The following is an 18,568-nucleotide window of genomic DNA, read 5'->3' on the forward strand; positions in this document are numbered from 1 at the left end:
TTAAAACCTTAATTGAGGCAGTCTGAACTTCTATTCAAAAACAGAACAAGTGAGACAGACAAAAGATGATCTGTAATAAAAATTTAAGGATATTTTATAGCAAAAAGATGGGTGCATTTTGTAGTAAATTGCCTCCGGTTTTTCATTTATCCACATTAATTTTTCATTCTCACTGCTAACAAGCTCCACAGCAGTTTGCCTAGAACACAGCCGGGAGCCGGGTTGATTTACTCGGTCTTCAAGTGCCGTGGAAGTATAAGAGAGAAGTTGAAAAAAAGCCACACATGGTGACAAATGTGCAACATGCACTTTATGGCATGTAATTTAAATGACCTTCACACTGAGCTGCACTCTGAGGCTGTCCTGTAGTGAAGGGCATTGGTGAAGACCTCTCATATAAACTGAGTCAGCATGGTGTTGACGCCTGTCTGCAGTTATGACAGAGAGCTCTGCTGCTCTTATCTCCCACAATGTCACTAAGACTTATGACCAGTCTATGCTCTTAATTTCCCTCCCTTAGTGGGTGGTGTCCTTTTTCCCTTTTGTTCCCGTCTAGCTCAGATTCTGCCGTCTGCTTCTCACCGGTTTCAGCTCTCTGCTGCTTCTCAATCTTCTCCAGGCGTCCCAGCAAAGAGTCAATCTTCATCTTGATCTGAGTGAGCTCTCGTTTAATGGTCTGAAGTTGGTCCGTTTTCACTACTGAGGCACAGAAATACAAAAATGATTTAATTTGCATACTCATTGTAATGATACACAGATTGCCTGCCTCCATCATATTAATACTCTTAGTCTCGAGTTTTGGATGTCATAACATCACTCTGACTCACACTTTCCTCAGGGAAGAACATCTCAATCTGGCCAACTGAAAGCTACCCTGCTAAGACTGTGGACCTGCTGCTTTCAATTTGAAGATTAGTGCACGGCTTACGCCCACCATGCTGTGCAGTGCTGCTCGAGTTTTACTCAGCAGTGCCAATATCTGAACAAACTGTGTGCGATCGCTCAGTAGATATTAGATCATGTTATTAAGCATGGAGATGGCGTGCACCTTAGGGTAGTACCTGCTTGGCTGAGTGCATATTGTACATTTGGTTAGTGCTATTGAAAATTCATCATTTCCTGCTGTTTGAAATGGCTTAAGTGTTCACAGCATGAAGCAGCCAAAGGAAATGGGCTGTATTTGTATCTATGCTGTTAGCATAGACTGTAAATGAAAGATGGACACTACCAGTACCAACCAGGCTGTTTTGTAGCCATGACAACTAGAAGTCTTGTCACAAAGAAATAGATCCATCCGTCCATCCATCCATCCAATTAGCCTAATAAGCATGTCTTTTGACTGTGGTAGTCACGGTATTTGGTCTTTGACCCAGGGTTTTATGTTCTGGACTTGTGATTCCTGTTTGTTTATTATTATTTTGATCATGAATAGTGGGTTATGTTTCCTGGTTTAGTTTTCTTGTGCTTATGTGTTTCTGATTATGTTGTTTATCCCTGGTGATTCAGGTTTATTTTAAGTTGATGAGTTTCCTTCAGCTTTTCCCTCTCTATCTTGTCCTCAGTTTTTTGTCTGTACCCCCCTGTGTCGCTCCCTCTCTCTCTCCACGTCTCATTCTCTCTGTGTCCATCTTTCTTTTTGTGTCTCTCTGTTTCTCTTAGTCATGTCTCTGTGTTTTGTCTCCCTCACCTGTTCTCATGTTCCTCTGTGTGTTTTATCCACATCTCCCCAATTTGTCATGTGTTCCTATGTTTACTCAAGTTCGCGTGTTTGTACCACTTCCTGTTTTATTTTGATAATCCTTGTCTCTTGTGTATTACATTCAATTTGCTTCCCTTACTTCGTTAAGTCTTATTTGTTCCTGCTGTGTACCAAGCTGTCTCCATTGCCCAAATCTTCCCCTTGTGTATATACTGTCTCCCCTTGTCCCTCATCAGAGTCTCTGCTCATCCTCCCTTGTGTCCCCCAGGTTTCATGGTTTTTGGCATTTCCCAGTTCAGGTTCCCTGTTGCATTTTGTTTTTTCTTGTTTTTTGTATCACCCTTAAAGGGAACCCTGACTATTATGACAAGTTACTCTAAATATGTTACAAATGATCTCCGCTACATAAAAACTTGAGAATAACTACAATTATTTTGTTATTCATTAAATCTTTGTTGTTTAAAACTATTTTGGAGCCGTGGGACCGGTCATGTTTTTTCACACACAATGCATTCTGGGACGATGACGTGTATTGGTTGTCGGCAGTATAGGTGCTTTGTTCAGCTAACCTGTTTTGTTTTTTATAGTGTAGCAACCGTATTAATTAACTTGCCTATTAGTGACCTGGTTACCACTTGGTAGACCCGCATTATCCGGTCTTTGAGTCTGATGTTATTAGCCATGTCTGGGCCTAAACTCCGCTGCAAAAGTCAAATGATCACTGCAGCATTACTTAGAGTTGAAAAACTGTCTAAATTTGTTCATTTGTAATAAAATTATCAGTGTGGCTGCTCTGCCAGGTGTAACAATTAAGTTTAATTGTTAATTAAGTGTAACATCCAGGCATCCATGAAAACGGAATTTATGACATTTAACTGAGTTAGAAGTTAGCAGGGAGTTAGCTCGCTAGCTTCCATCTAAATATAATATACCATGTTGTGACTGAGAGATTTATTAAACAAATTAAAACGTACAGCTCTGCTATCACTTCCAACATAAATGACAGCAGGAAAGTAAACAGCAGTGACGTTTGTAGGGTTACTGAAGTTTGGCTAGCTGGCATATAATGATGTGCTACGTGATCGCTAGCGCGACAAGCTATGTTAGCATAACATAAACAGTAAAGCTGGAGGATGGACGCTAATGAACGGAGGACTTTTTCCACTTGATAAAAGTTAATGTGAGGGTCCCCACGTTAGGGGCAAATGCAATCGCATGGCAGGATGCTGTAAACGGACCAAACGTCAGTCAGGAGAACCACCAAGATAATCCATCCACAATACAAGGTTAGTCATTAATATACTGCTGCATGGGCTAGGCTGTAGTTACATCGTAAGTGTTTAAAAACTGAGCTTTAAAATGATTAGCGGTAATAAAAACCATGAGAAGCCGACAGTGATCACTGACTGTTTTTAGGGGCTTGTTGAGATTAAATCAAACAAGATACAAAGCATTAAAACATGTTAAAAACACAAAAGTCTTATTAAATGAGAATACTTTGGGCCCGGAAGCAGGATTCATCACGTTATCACTTAAAGACCAGATACCGGTCATGGAGGCTAACAAGGGCTGCCCAAAGAACATCTGGTTAAGACATATGGCTTCAAAAAGTTTTGGTGCTTCACAACAAACCTTCTCAGTCGCCATTGCCATTGGCAAGCAGTAGCCGCATAGACACCAGTAGTTTTCCCTCACTCTCTCGTCCTCGTGTGACGGATTGTTTTCATCTTCATCTAAACTAAGTGCTGGTTGACTATAGAGATTGACAGACCACGTGACTTTCGCGCATTGCATTGTGGGTACGAGTGGCAACAAAATCAAAACACTGCATCAAGCGCTAGCATTTCCAGCACCGTTAATCATTAATTCTGTGGTTTTAATCCATACCTGCATTTTATTTGCCCCCAAAACAGTTATGTACAAAACGAAGAAGAACTCGGCAGGTCCGTACATGCGGTGCAACCGTATGACGTCACTACCCAGAGTGCATTGAGAAGTAAATAACAATGGCGGCCTACTGGTAAATCGGTTTTATATAAAATGTGCTTAAAAGGAAAACATTTGGCGTATTTTAATACCACATATGTGTTATTGAAAGCACAGTGCATAACATGTCTTAATAACCGGGGTTCCCTTTAACCAAGTGATAGCCATTTTTTAACTAGTTTCTGTTATCCTGTGTCATCTGCAATTACGCCTCATTTCATCTCCACCCATCTGCAGCCTGCAAATCCTGACAGTGGTACGAATCCCAGAGCGGACCCACCGAGGCACAGGGAGAACATGCAGACTCCACACAGATGATTCCATGTGGAGGATCTAAATACAGGACTGCAAGGCAACAGTGCTGACCACACCACTAATGTGCTGCCAATTTATGCAATGTAGTTGTTTTATTGAATCGAGTAAAAAACATACATATTGATACCACAAACTCTTAAGGAAAATGATTACTGAGGATCAAGCGAAATAATTTTCTCATAGCCATTTTTTTTCCTTTTTACAATCAAAGGATTCGACCCGTCATAGCAATCAAAGACACATTTCCATTCTTGTACTTGAGGAACTTTGGTGTTGATGAGCTGGCTAGTGCTTTTGGCCACTGCTAAAGTTTTTGCTGTCACTGTGATTGGTTTGTTTTTGTTAGCCTGATGATGGCCTCCTTCACTTTGAGTGACAACCCTTTGTACCTCATATTGAGAGCTCCAGTGAACAGCTACCAAAAGCAAATTCAACACTTTGAATAAACTCTAGGTTGTTTATCAGCCTATTTTTATTGCTGAATGACAAGGGAACAGACCTCACCTGGCAATAAAACCGCTTGTCAGTCTACTGTCAAATTACTTTTGAGCCTGAGAAAAAAGTTAATGTAATACTTTTATTAAACCCTTTGAATTAAAGCTAAAAGTTTGCACTTCTTGACTCTTTGAGTTTCAATCCACTATGGTGGTGTAACAGACGTGAAATCACAAAAATCAAGTAATTGTCCAAACATTTAAGGAGCTGACTGCATGTCTATAGCAGGTAGACTAATTGCTTTTCAAAGAGTAAGAAAAATTCGGAGACAAAAAAGGAGCCATCAACGACCCCGATGAAGGCCACGAGCTGAGACGCATCGCACTGTTTCTACAACAATTCTTAGACATCCATTAGCAGCTAAGCATGTCAAGAATGCCAAGATTAAAGTTTCTAAATATTAAACACATTTAATTAAATTCTTTGTCATTCTTTCCAGGAAAGTACTGAAAATCGACAGTTCTTATAAATTCAACAAATCTAACTCAACCCAATCAACTGAGACTTTGTACCTCATTCAAATTAAACATTAACAGCTTCCAACAGAGGAATAGAGAATACATGAAAAGAAAAAGATTTTACCTTCCCAGTAAAAATGTAGCTTAGAGTTGTGTAAAATGATCCCAAAGTTGGAACACTTGAATAATTGCATTCATGTATTTTATCTTACTACAGATTCATTAGTAAAACTGCAACTTATTCACAGTTGAATCCATACAAGTTTAGTTTATGCATGTGCACAACTTCACATTATTTCATAAACAGTCAGAGGCATGTGTCATAACACGAAACTGTACTTTTGAATGATTAAGTAGGCTAAAATGAATACTTCTGCTCGTAAGGTAAACAAACAAAAAAACCTTCAAACGATATCAGTGTGTTTCAAAGCCACTTTTGCATTTCACACACTCACAGTTGCGTGATCGTTGCTTCACTTATCGAGCCGCATGAGAAACAGGCGGCACAATTTTCCCTCCCACAGCTTCTGTTTACTGCCTTATAAATAATTGCTCTCCCCTACCTGCTTCGCTCGGGGTCTAAGTGTTCGCTCCACAATACACAGCTGACGTTGGAGTAAATGAAGTGTAACTCTATCATGTCAAAGTTTGAGTCTCAACCTTGATATGTCATATGGAAATAACAACTGCCGAATAAAAAATAAATAAAAACTCAACGTCATAACCAATTCAATCTGGTCCGTCTCACGGCTGCTGAAATGAGGGTGTACTCCTCAGCAGCTTGAACTGAGCAGATTAAAGAATTTAGACCAAACAGTAATAAGATAATCTCATTCCTTACCCCTCTGAAGCTGAAATGTGTCATCTTTTGAGAGGAGGGGGGGAAAAAAAACAGACACCAGAAGTTGAGAAGAAAACATAAAATTCTTTTTGACACCTATCAGATTCTGTCAGGGCTGGAAAGAGGACGGATGAGCGCTCTGTAAACACACCCACGAATTCCTGTAAAGCTTCAGCTGGAAAAACCAGAGACAGGAGAGGCACGCTAAATCAAAAAGTAACTTGTCTGGTTATCATTGTCTGCATGTGGCTCTTTAAGTTGGCTCCTGTGATGTACATTTACGCCCACATGCCATCACAACGCGAAGCCCATCCAGTCTATGAGCTACTTTGAACGATCTGAACTAATGCATAAAACATAAACACCTACACTTAGAGAAGATGTCAGTGCGTGATAATAACAAAAAAATACAAAATCCTGACATATTACCTCGTGGTAAACTAGATTCCCCCCAAAAAAGACTTTTTAATCTGTCACCAGAATTCGTGCTGAAAAACAAACACTACAACTCTCCCTCCAGTAGGATCCAATTCACACTACACAATATTTGTCAATGTGTGCTTTCTTTGAATCGAAGCGGTATGATTAATGTGTCCATGAAAAAGAGTGAGAGCCCATGGTGACACATTGGAGGCATTAAATAAGTAATGTGTCAGGAAATCCCAACACCTATTCTCATCTTGTTTTGTAAAGCAACCTAAAATCTGTGAAAGAGCAGAAAATTGATCTTTCTGAAGGTAAAAAAAAAAAAGGGGGAACAGTAGATACGCAATCATATCTCTACAGGGCACAAACTGAGGTATCTCTATCTCCTTCTCGGCTTTACCTCCTTCCATTTGTGCAAACCAACATCGATGACTAGACACACATATACCACCCACTTCCCTATTCCAACATTATCTGAGCTCACTCTGGGCAGCTTCCTCGTCGTCCTTTGATGATAAGAAAATGTGGAACAGTTTCTAATTTATCGCGGCCTCCAGGCCTTTTTTCCTTTTGTGCTATCAGGCGCATAAGCTGCAGAGAGAAAACATGCCCGTCCTAATCCAACATTGTATCATCAGCGCAGCATCTTTAGATAGCTCGAGTTAAAGGAAAAGGCTGGGGAAAAAAGCCATTGTTATTTAATAAGCATCAGGAAAGATTTAGGGAATGAGTAATGGGTCTAATTTTAGGACCTCATGATGAACGGCAGACGTTTTATCTTAGGGATAGTGAGACTCTCTTGAATCACTGGTCTATGAAGATTAAACTGGACAAAGAGTTTTAGGGCTGGTGATGCTGATGTCATTTACTGGGTTTTAGGACATAATCCGTTAGTTTTAATACTGGAAAACAGTGATTTTTCTGGAACGTATGTACCTCTTTTTAACCACATATTTGTAAGTATTCAGTAAAACTGCAGTAAGCTCACTAGTGTACACTCCCACATGGACTTGGTGCTTGGTTTGTTTAATTATTTAGGATGGTATCCAGTTAAATCCTCACCCAAACTGTTCAGTTTGAAAGTGTCACAATTTTGGCTGTGCTCGGCAGTATAAGTTCCCAGTGTCACTCTTAGACTAGCTGTTTTTTTTAACCTTATTTTTACATGCAAAATAGAACACAAAGAAGAATTAATTATGTTTTTTAAAAACTCAGCAAATCTGAAAAAGTAAAAAAACAACAACCCTGATACTAGAAACCGCGGTGACATTCTGAAATGTCTTGCTCAGGCAGACCGACAGTCTGAAACCCAAAGATTTTCAGTGTGTTATTATAAAAGGGTAGGAAAACCTGAAATTATTCCCATTGGAGTGGCTGGATTCAGTGAAAGAAAGATTGGCTTTAGAAGAGAGGGGTGAGAGTGGAAGATGAACACAGTACAGAATCCAAAAGCTTCATTCATTCAAGTTGTCGCCAGCACAGCCAATCAAGCCTTAATCCTTCAAATGTCTGTGCCTATTAAATATTATAAATATCTTCTTAACGCAGACAACACATGCTACATGACAACATAAGGTTTATCATAGTGATTACACGATTTCCTCCAGTGACAGCAGTTCCAGTTTCTTGGGGATTTGTTTGTGCAAAATGCATTGTGATAAAAATGAAACAGCAGGAATATAGTTTAAAATGTTAGATTATTTGGTTCATGTGTCTATGGGATCTTAGAAAAATCTGCAATGTGCTCTAGCAATGTAATGCAATGATAATGTGACTTGTAGTGAAAAGGAATGCTGAAGTTTTTGTATTGATTACATTGTTGCTGTACTGGCCTGCTTTGATCAGTACACTCCAAACACTTAACAACAAGGTTATTTTTGTAACATTTGATTTTTGTATCATTGCTATTCAGTTTTTATCCGTGGTGCCTCTGAGTTTTGTTATCTAGATTTATTGTTCATGGTTTCTTGTCTGATTATGTTAATTTTGATTGTTTGTTTCCAGTCTGTATTCCTCATCAGGGTGTGTAATCTTTAGTTAGCATCATTTATGTTTCCTTTCTGTCTCCCCAGTCAGTGTTTAATGTCTCCATGTTTATCGCCTGTCACTGTTTCAAGTCCACATGTCTTAGTCCCGGTCTGAGTGTTTGTTACTTCCTGTTTTATTTTGATAGTCCTTCATCTCTTGTCTCTTGTGTTAAGTTTTGCTTCCCCTCGTCTCGTTAGTCTGATTCCATTCATCTGTGTTCCCTGGTGTTTCCCATCTCTCTAATTACCTGGTGTGTATACACTGTCGGAGTCTCCTTTTGTTCTTTGTTGTGTCGTCTCTTGTGGTTGCGTCCCTCACTGAAACAAATGTTTGATTTTCCTAGTTTTGGTATTCTTGTATTTCGTACTTTGTTTTAGTTTAATAAAACCACCTTTTAGTATACCCCCTTGAGTTTGGGTTCTACTTCTGCCAGCCACACAGCCTACTGTGTGACAGCTAGGGATGGGTATCGTTTAGGTTTTATCCGATACCGGTGCCAAACCGCTACTTTTGAAACGGTGCCGGTGCTTAAACGGTGCTCAAACCGGTGCTTAAACAATGGAGAACACAAAATTGGTCCAAAAACCTCTCATGTTTAGCTGTTTTTTTGTAAAAAAAGATAACAATGTTAGCCTTTTCTGCAGCTATAGGGCATATTTGGTATCACTCTTGGCTGGAAGGAGTGCTTAATCAATGGAAAAAACACAAACTTTGTCCAAAAACCTCTCATGTTTAACTGTTTTCCACTTTTTCTTTGGTCATTTTAGCCTTTTTGGCCAAGGTGAAGGGAGTATCTGCCATCAAACAAGAAGACAGCCGCATGTAACTACGACGGTGTTTGCTAGTTCACCTTACGTGCATTAATGTAATAACATGGTTAGCCTACTCAACGTAAATTACACACGAACAACATTAAGCTACTCACGCAGAGAAGAACGGCTGCTGCTGCCATCATCATCCTCATCATTTCTGCTACACTGGCAGGGCTAGGGGCCAGGACTCTACTCTTCGGGTTCTTGGGGGATGATGCTAACTCCGGGTCCGATAACAGGCACCACACCCGCAGTAGATGTGCACAGTGTGAGGTCTCACAGCAAGCTATCAAACACGGCGCATTTCTCGGCTTTAAAAAAAAACGCTATGCGTCGCCAGGTGTTTCATCAGATTTGAGGTGTTACCTCCTTGACAGTATCACAGTATCACCTTAAAGCACTTGTTGCAGGCTGCTGAGTTTGCATCTTTTGCTGTGAAGTACAGCCAGACTTTTGATCGCTTCGCCTTGGGCATTTTTAATCTGTAGCGCTGCTCTAAAAGAACGTACGTACCTGGCCCCGCCTACTATCCTCGGAAACGTAAAATGATTGGCTAGAATTGGCTCAGGAAAAAAAAAAGCACCGAAATAAAGCACCGAAATGTGCACTGCTTTTCGGTCTGGTTACTACTGTTTATGTCAGAACCGGTGCCATCATGGCACCGGACACCGGTACCCATCCCTAGTGACAGCTATAAGTGATCCTTTACGTCCTTTAACTGTAAAATTGAAGAGCATATACACAGAATTTAAATCCAGACACTTTAATATTTATCTCACCTCATGCCTTATCCTCTTATGCCTCAGTCATACAGGTCTATAGACCAGGTGAGTAGTTTCTGAAGGTTGCTGACTGTCAATAGGTAAAATTGTAAGATTGTTTTGATCACTAGCAGATTCTCATGGTTATCAGTAATTTGAAAGGTGTTGGTTGCAAACGAAAGGCACAACTTTTACTGTGAAGTTGAACACTTTCCGTTTTAAATTTCACTTTGCTAACAGGGTAATTAGCTAGTGTTTGTAGAGAAGTTGGCATCTTCTGTGCAAACTACGGGCGACCGTGGAAATCTGTCAATCACTAAAGCAATCACAAGGTTTTCAGGGCAGCACCGTGCCTTTTATGGTCATTTTCACTCATCCAACAGTCCAACACTGTTTTGCTGAACCTTGTGGCAGTGTTTAACATGGATGTATACAAATAAAGGGCTTGATTTGAGCTTTCCCAGCTATGGACTTCAAATCCAAAAAGTAGAAAACTCAAAATCATGGTATTCACCACTCTCTTGATCTTTGGTATACTTGATTGAAATTTGAAGCTTACTATTTTTTTCAGTTACTATTTTAAAAGCTACCAGGCTGCTACATGTTTTTTTATTATCAGGATTTGCAAATTTCATTTTGATTTATTTGCACAAACTAGGATTAATTTTATACATAATTTTAAACTCGATACCACTACCCAGAAAAATAATCAATACGAAAAATAACAAAAAAATTAAATGGATTAATTTTTTTTAATAAATACTAGAGAAATACCAATAATTAAATGGTTATTAAAGTATGAAATACAAAATATTTTAAAGCTAAACCTTTCACTTGAGATTGCGATTTCTGTTATGGAATTAGTTAACCCAAAAGTGTTAAAAAAAACTCCCTAAAATACATGTATCCTCATGATCCAGTCATCTGATGACTGTCTCCCACCCCAACCCACCCCGAGTAAATTACTGCTTGTGTAGCCCAAATGGTTCAAGCTGCCCACACTAGCCCACCCTTTTGCCTGGACAGGCTAACCTTATTTTTCTGTCCAATCTATCTGGGCCACAATCAATACAAACAGTGATTTTTCATGGTCCTGGCAAGGGCAAATTAGTCTCCCAAACATACAGCACCACTGCTTAGACGGAGAAGAGAATTCACTGACTCTGTCCAAAAAGAGGATGGGAGATGGTCTTTTTTTGCTCTTCTCTGTAATACCAACTGCAGCTGGGTCCTCCTGACAGGCCTTACCAAGCTGCTCTCGCTGATAACACTGGCTAGACAGGCAACAATGAAACAAACACTGTAACCAATTACACAGGCTGTGGATAGAGACAAACGTTTAGAGAAACACAGCTGACCACAGCTCCACAGAGATGGCCCCAATCTCACTTTAATTACATTTAGGACGTTATAGTGCATCACCAGTTAATCAGAGCACCAAACGGGATCCAGATGGATGCTGGGTGACAGGAATAGCACTGTTTGCTGAATGGGTACTGCTTGGAAAGCTGGGATTATATTTGCGTTTTGCTCTACATTGCAGCGTGGCTCGCTCTGAGCCGCTAGAGTGAAATTAAATAGCTGTTTATAGAGGCGCTTCGCAAGGAGCACAGCTGAATTATGCCACTGCTCTTTATACTCTGAGCTGTGGTTTTGAGATGTGCATTAAGCCGTCAGATTCAGAAGGGACAGAATACCATTAGCGTAATTAGGCTGTGCTCTGTAAAAAAAAAAAAATCAAGTAAAATCTGACGGGTCCAGTGTAAACACAAGACGAGCAATAAAGCACCTTTGTTACGTACATTTCACTCCGGCGGAGGAGGATGATGTGGGAGGTCTGGAGGATGAAGACGAGGAAGAGGAGGATGTTTTGATGGGGAAGGAGGTCTTCCCACGGCGGGAGGAGGGAGCGAGCACCCTGGAACGTTTCAGCGGGATCACAGCTCTGGGTGGGGGGGCCACTCTGCCATGGTAGTCAAAAAGCCTCAAGAGAAGAAAAACCTATAATATTACACTTGACTTCTTACGCATTTTCCATAGGCCCTATAGCAGTCAGAAAATGTTCATCTAAAGGGTTATTTGATTTATTTCACCACCGCTTCTTTCCAAAGCCCTCTCGCTATTTCCAGTATTGAATCAGAAGGCAGATTTGCTATGGATTACTGGAGTTCCTTCTCTCAAACAGCACAGGTAAAACAAAAGACAGATGTTCCAGTTCAATTTTCCTGAGATCCCCATTTCTGTTCCACTAAAGGGTGTGTTGTATGCATGGAAATAATCCCTTCACATATATAAGAGGATGAAATTGAGAGGGTGCTTAATGTCAAATAAAAGTGTCAGCTTTGACTGTTCCTGGTGACACCAGATTGTCACAGCTCTCAATGTGAAGTTTGACATTTAGAAAATAGAAACTGTCTCTGCAGATAAGCACTCTGATCATTGGTGGATAAATGTGAGACAAAACAAGTGTTTCTTCATCAGCATGTTGATCTGTTCAGTCTGCACAACAAGTCGACTATTTCAGTGTACCTGTCTGGGAACGTGAATAGAATTTAATAGGCAGGACAAGTGTCTCAAAGTCTGTTTTACTGCCCATTTGCTAAGACCCAGAAGAGATGTGAATAGTAATTATTATCACAGAAAAACAGCTCTGTAAAGCTTTCAATTCTACACATTTATGGTCATAAACAATACTCAAGTAGGCTGTGGCATTTAAGTGATGCTCAGGCCTAAAGTATGATGAGAAAGGCAGGATGGACTCATGGTTTTACTTTGTTCATGCCAGATTCTAACCCTACCATTCAAATGTTGCAGCAGAAATCAAGACATCAGACCAGACAACAACTTTCCAATCTTCTACAGCCCAGTTTTTGCGGGTATATTAGAACCGTATCCTCAGTTTCCTGATCTTAGGAGTGGCACCCAGTGTGGTCTTCTGCTGCTGTAGTGCACCTGCATCTAGGTTCAATGTGCTGTACATTCAGAGATGCTCTTCTGCATATCTTGGTTGTAAATAGGGTTTATTTGAGTTAACGTTACCTTCCAGTGAGCTTCAGGCTCACTGGAAGGCAGTTGCTTTTTACAACAAAACAACAAAGCATTTTCACCCAGAGAATTTCTGTTCACTGGATATTTTCTCTTTTTCTGGCCCTTCTCCGTAAACCCTAGGGGCAGTTGTTTGGGAAAATCCCAGGAGATCAGCATTTCTACAGGGATTACATGCACCAGCCCATCTGGCACCAACAACCATACAATTTTTTTAAGATTTATTTTTGGAAGTTTTAGCCTTTATTTGATAATACAGTATTTAGGGCGAAAGAAAGGCATAGCTTGAACCCAGGTCAGAAAGTTGCTTTACCTAAAAGTGACCAATGAATGCATTTCAAACTGAAAATGTAAATACCTCTACAATGTAACAGAGCAATGCAGTTTTTGTGGTGTAGCCAACATGTGCACAGCTAAAGACCAACATCAAAATAGTCACAGGACTGCTAGCTAGCTATAGTTGATTAAATAAGGTGGGGAATTTACAGTTTCAGAAGGTAATCCTGCTACTGTCACAGATTTTACTTTGTAATGTGAGAATGCAAAGCTTGACAGATGTTACAATTAAACTGAGTCTATAGAAATTATAATGTGATGTATAATGTTCTGAAATGTTATATCTGATCACATATTGGTAAAAAATATGAATGGTACCTACCTGCTGTAGAAATCATCCCTGTAGTACTCGTAATCAAATTCATAACCACTATTAGAAAGACAGAAGGGGACGAAGGCACAGAGAAAGACAGAATGCGATGGATTATGATAAGAGGAGCCATTTCAAACCTGTCAAAAGTAAGCAGATAAAACACAAACTGTTCTGACTCGAACGGACATGCTCTAGTTGACGCCTAAAGCCCATCACAGGTTAAGCAGTAAGCCTAAGCTACGCTGGCATGCAAAGACCACAGATCGAGAAAAGATCAACAAAAAGTTTGAGAGAGCCAATACAGTCAGAGTCAAAAAGGAAAAAAAAAAAAAAGTTTTTTAGACCCAAGAGCTGAAAATCGATGTGGCACGCTCAGGATGACAACTGATTTAGAATTCAGGGAGAGCAATAAAATAAAGAGAAGCGGCGAGGAGAAGGAGTTGTTTTGAAATGCTGCTATTCTCGCAGGAATTTTAATGTATTAATGATTAATGCATTACTATTTCGATTTAGAACAGTGTAGTGTTGGTTTTTGCTTCTCCGGATCCCGCTCCATAATTACCATATTACACCCCGACTCATTTCAACTGCAGATATAAATTGCAAATGAGGTTCTATGATAAAACAATGCAAAGACTAATAAATTAGTGTAATAATACTGTAAAAAAATAAATAAATAAATAAAAAATAACCAACAATTCACAAAAGTGTAAGCTATAAGCTTTGCCAGTGAAAGCGTCCCAGTGACACTTTCCCAGAAAAAACATGCCTAGACCTCTATCACATTAGACTGCAGTAAACAAGCGCAGCTTTGATCTGTTTGTGACCAGGAGATGTGTACGGGGCAGAGAATCAGGGTCATGCTTAATGAAGCTTACACAACAGTTTCTCCTTTGAGATTTACAGACTTGTGCTGAAAAAACTTCAGTCGACGTTTTAAAACTCAATTAGAACGAGGGGAAAAAAAGCGAACATAATAGGGATCCTCATATTTTTAATATTACTGCACATTTACATCAGCTGGAGCAGCAGGATGTGAAAGATGATTAATATTAATGATAAGCAACTTTTCCAGAGAAGGAGCATGCTGGAAGAAGGGCAAATCTTACCTGTAGACAGCTGAGAGCGGCCGTTTGGAGCCCGCTTTGGGCCTGTATGGCTTGGGCTCCCCGGCCATATTTATGTCTGTAAAAAGACAAAAGAGAAAGTCTTCAGTCATATAGGGGTGTTTTTACTGTGAATTAAAATAACATATAGAACACCATTTGTAACTGTGTAATTTAAGTATTTTTCTTAAAAAAAACTATCCATCTGTTTCTCTGTCTGATGATGTGTGGTCCAAATTTTCTTTGCAGGAATTTTAGGTCAGAAGACGCTGTGTGTGGGCTGCCTCGTCCTTCCTCTGCAGCAGAGGATACACACAGCAAAACAACAGCAGAGACTCTCACACTGAGCTTAAATGAAACATGACCAAACAAATTAATTAAAAACAGCACATAAAAATTTGTTAAAGCTCTGTTATTTGGGGTTCTTGACCGATTGTGCAGAACTTAGCTATACACATTTCTTGCATGACATTGAGTATTTGCAGTGTGTGCACAATCACTACTAACCGACTCGCAATAAAACTTGGAAAGTTAAAGTAAATCCAAGGATGTTTTTGCCAACTAGTTAGGAAATATGCACATTTTTCTCCTAGTGACTGACGGTTGCTAGGTGGTGGCTGACTTCTCTCTATGGCCTATATGGATGGTGCTTTTGCAACTGATTTCCCAGCAACTGCCATTAACCTCCAGCAACTACTCACCAACCGGTGGGGGAACAAACATTTTATTAATGGTTGACATAGTGTAATGAACCAGTCTCTAGGCCGAAATTGCCAACATGATTGTCACGTGTCCAAAATGGCAAACAAGTTAACGCCACATGGTTAGTAAGCACATGTCCTGTAAACCTCAAAAGAATCTCATGATTTCATTTTTGCTATTGTGTTCACTCTGGTCTCTTGTAACATGTCATACTTTGAAAACAATGCGAACTGAAATACAGCTGCACAAAACATACCTACAAACATTAGCTTTTATTCTATCAGGGGATTACTTTAGCACTACATGTCTAGTTAGCTATGTGCTAAAGTGAGCTTTGTGCTTTGTGCTATAGCTAAAGCAACAGCACAGCTTTCTGACTACAGATAAGATGCTTTAGCCTAACTTACAACAATATAATAGCTTAAAACTCACATTGGTGTATCTGACTTGACAAAAGCTTGCAGCACAAGTAAGAATACTAACTGACAGGAGTCCACATTTTTCCCCATACGCCAATCGCCTGAAAAGTTTGTTTGTGTGGTTTCAGCAGTTCATAAAAACTTAGTTCTGGATTGTTTACCCTCTCGGTAGTGCATTCCACTACACTGCAAATCTCAGGCACTTTTCAGTTTGTTGCTTGCAGACAGAAAAGACGAACAGGCACCTTCATACAACACAAAGTCAGTGAAATGCTGTGTATTGCTTCCCCTCAGGTGTGGACCAGACTTAATTGTAGTCTGTCTCTATGTGGCAAGCCCAGCTATGAAAACATACAGCACATAAGGCCAGATTACAGCACAAATGGTAGAAGTGTGATTCCTTTCTCTCCTAAGAAAGCAACTACTCCATTATGTCTGTATCTGTATTCGGTGCGATACTATCTTATATGAAAACCTTTAATTTTGTGCTTATACTTGCTGGCAACTTAATTATACTGTGTCAGATACTGTTTTGCTATCTGCTCATAACTGTTGAAAAGGAGGTTATCTTACTCTCTGTATGAATAAATCAATATTCGCTTCTGAATATTATCATGCAGTATACGGGATATCACAGAAATTCATTCAGTGTCGGTGTTTCCTACGCTGCGGTGTAACCTAATTTAAAAGCCAAAAACTGTGCCCATGAAAGTGAAATAACTTCCTTTCTTCAAACATCCTCACATCGAGCAACGGCTTGTGATGGTGGCACACAGTTCAAAGCCATGGCTGAGCACAAGGGAGCATAAAAGTACTTCATAATACAGAGATTTAAAAAATCAATTTAAGCTCTTTGGAAGCTCTGTGCTGTTTCCGCTGCAAAACTGAACTTTTCATGCGACATTTAAAAAAAGCTGCAGTACCGTCGAGTAGACTCACTAAATTCGAGGTGCACTGCGAGAGCCAATTTTCTAAAGGCAAGACTGGAGACCTTGCTGCCGTGCACTGGAAAGATTACAAAACAAAATTGTTGTTGCAAGGCACAAGAAAATCCTTGAAAACATACAAACAATAAAAATGAGTAAACATTAAAAGAAGAACTAAAACAAAAGCAGAAAGTTAGGAGGGCTTTGATTTGTAGCCGGCTGTTCGTGCTTTGCGTAAAAATTTTTTTTACTATCAGGCGTAGAGGTTTTGTGATCCAGCCAGTCAGTGATGCAGAAATTTTCATATCACTATCTGTGCATTGCCAAGGGTGCTGCAAGGTCCTCATATTTTGTGAAGTCTGAGTGGCTTCTGGGAGATGAGCCAGTTGGTCAAAGTAAAACACCAGAAAGATGAGGAAAACAGTCCAGGAACTTTATGGATGCAGATATGAGGTGATATTTCTGAGGTGAGGGAGGCTACAACACCTTAAAGTAACACTTTCATGTGAGGTCTAGTATAAAAAGTAGCTTTCCAGAATCTCATCCCACTCTGAGGTTATTATTCTTCTAAAAATGAATAAAAAAAAAACATAAAGGAGGGTGAAGCAAATGGATCACTTGAGGCGAAAAGTGAAAAAAATTTCCATAGTCTGACCAAAGGCGGAATATAAAATCCCATCATGTGCTTCTTTTAATATCGTCCTTGATATCACACAACTGTTCATAAGCATCAGCATGCTCAGCAGTAGCAAGGCATTAGAAAGGCCATTTCCTAACTGGCAGGATACAACAAGTTTACGACTGAGAACAATGCACCAATCAGCAAACGCCCTTGAGAGGATAAACCCAAACCCCATTGTGAAGAGCCTTGGCTAAGTGCCTCGTAGGTACATAGATCACTTTAAAGGCACTTTCTGACAAATTGTTGTTTTTTGCATGCGGCCATGTTCTGACTATCACTTTGTCCCCTCCAGCAACACACATTTGCCTAAATAATTTATGCATCTGCTCTGCCTCCCTTCTTCCCAACACCAAACAAGTGGAAGCACCCCAATCCCCAGGAGTGGAATTGCACTGGGGTGAAAATAAGCTGCTGGCAAACTCTTGCCTCCTTCTCCCAGAGGCTGCTCTCATGAGAAATAGGATTAAACCCTGGTCTGTTTGTATGCTGCCTACTTAGACATGCTAAAACACAGACTTTTTACAGAAAGCTGCATGACCAAATGAGTGTGTGTGTGTGTGTGTGTGTGAGAGTGTGTGTGTGTGTGTGTGTGTGTGCATACTTGACAGAGTATGCTGGGATTGACCATGATGGTAACCTTTGGAGATAATTACACTTTTGCTCATCAACCTGAAAGGTTGACTTACAAAGAGATCAGGTCCAAACCTTTAATTAGCCCACAACAGCCCAACTAAATATAATTGGCATCTAAAACCTGAAGTGATAAAAAAAAAAAATCTCTGACAGCTCTGTTTTTGTGAGCCATTATTTTTGATTCAGTATGGTTTATATGCAGTACAGTCAAATCCATGCTGTTCAGTCCCTGACAGGTATCGCCACTGCTAGAGGCTAAACGAGCCTTAGCCCATTTCAACTGAAGCTGTCAGTACATGTGTGGTTCAAGCAGAGTCCAGTGGAGCAATCAAAACCACATTTTCAGTATGGTAAAACTTCAACTGTTAACTAACACAAAAACTGCACACTCTTTGATTCGACATTTTAAGGCTCTTTTCATGGATAAATACCATTGTTATAATCAACCTTGTGGAATGTAATACATTTTTTAGTGAATTTAACATCTTTTTAACTTGAACTGTTTGTGGAACCAAAAAATGGCATTTGAAGACATGTTTGGGAATAAATATAAACACTTGTACACAGTATTCAGGCGTTTCATTA

The 18,568-nt window shown here is 39.8% G+C and overlaps 1 protein-coding gene across 3 annotated transcripts in view; it reads right to left on the reverse strand.

Annotated features, from left to right (window-relative positions):
• LOC134634238 (RNA-binding Raly-like protein) overlaps positions 1–18,568 on the reverse strand; it is a 117,715-nt gene that overhangs the window by 10,205 nt on the left and 88,942 nt on the right. For all 3 annotated transcript variants that reach the window (XM_063483321.1, XM_063483322.1, XM_063483323.1), the window contains 4 exons: positions 14,625–14,700; positions 13,525–13,572; positions 11,624–11,805; positions 583–699 (listed from right to left, as the gene is read on the reverse strand). In XM_063483321.1, coding sequence (XP_063339391.1) covers positions 583–699; positions 11,624–11,805; positions 13,525–13,572; positions 14,625–14,700 — 423 coding nt within the window. The remainder of the gene's footprint in view (positions 1–582; positions 700–11,623; positions 11,806–13,524; positions 13,573–14,624; positions 14,701–18,568) is intronic.

The sequence above is a fragment of the Pelmatolapia mariae genome, linkage group LG9, assembly GCF_036321145.2.
Source record: "Pelmatolapia mariae isolate MD_Pm_ZW linkage group LG9, Pm_UMD_F_2, whole genome shotgun sequence".
NCBI lineage: Eukaryota > Metazoa > Chordata > Actinopteri > Cichliformes > Cichlidae > Pelmatolapia > Pelmatolapia mariae.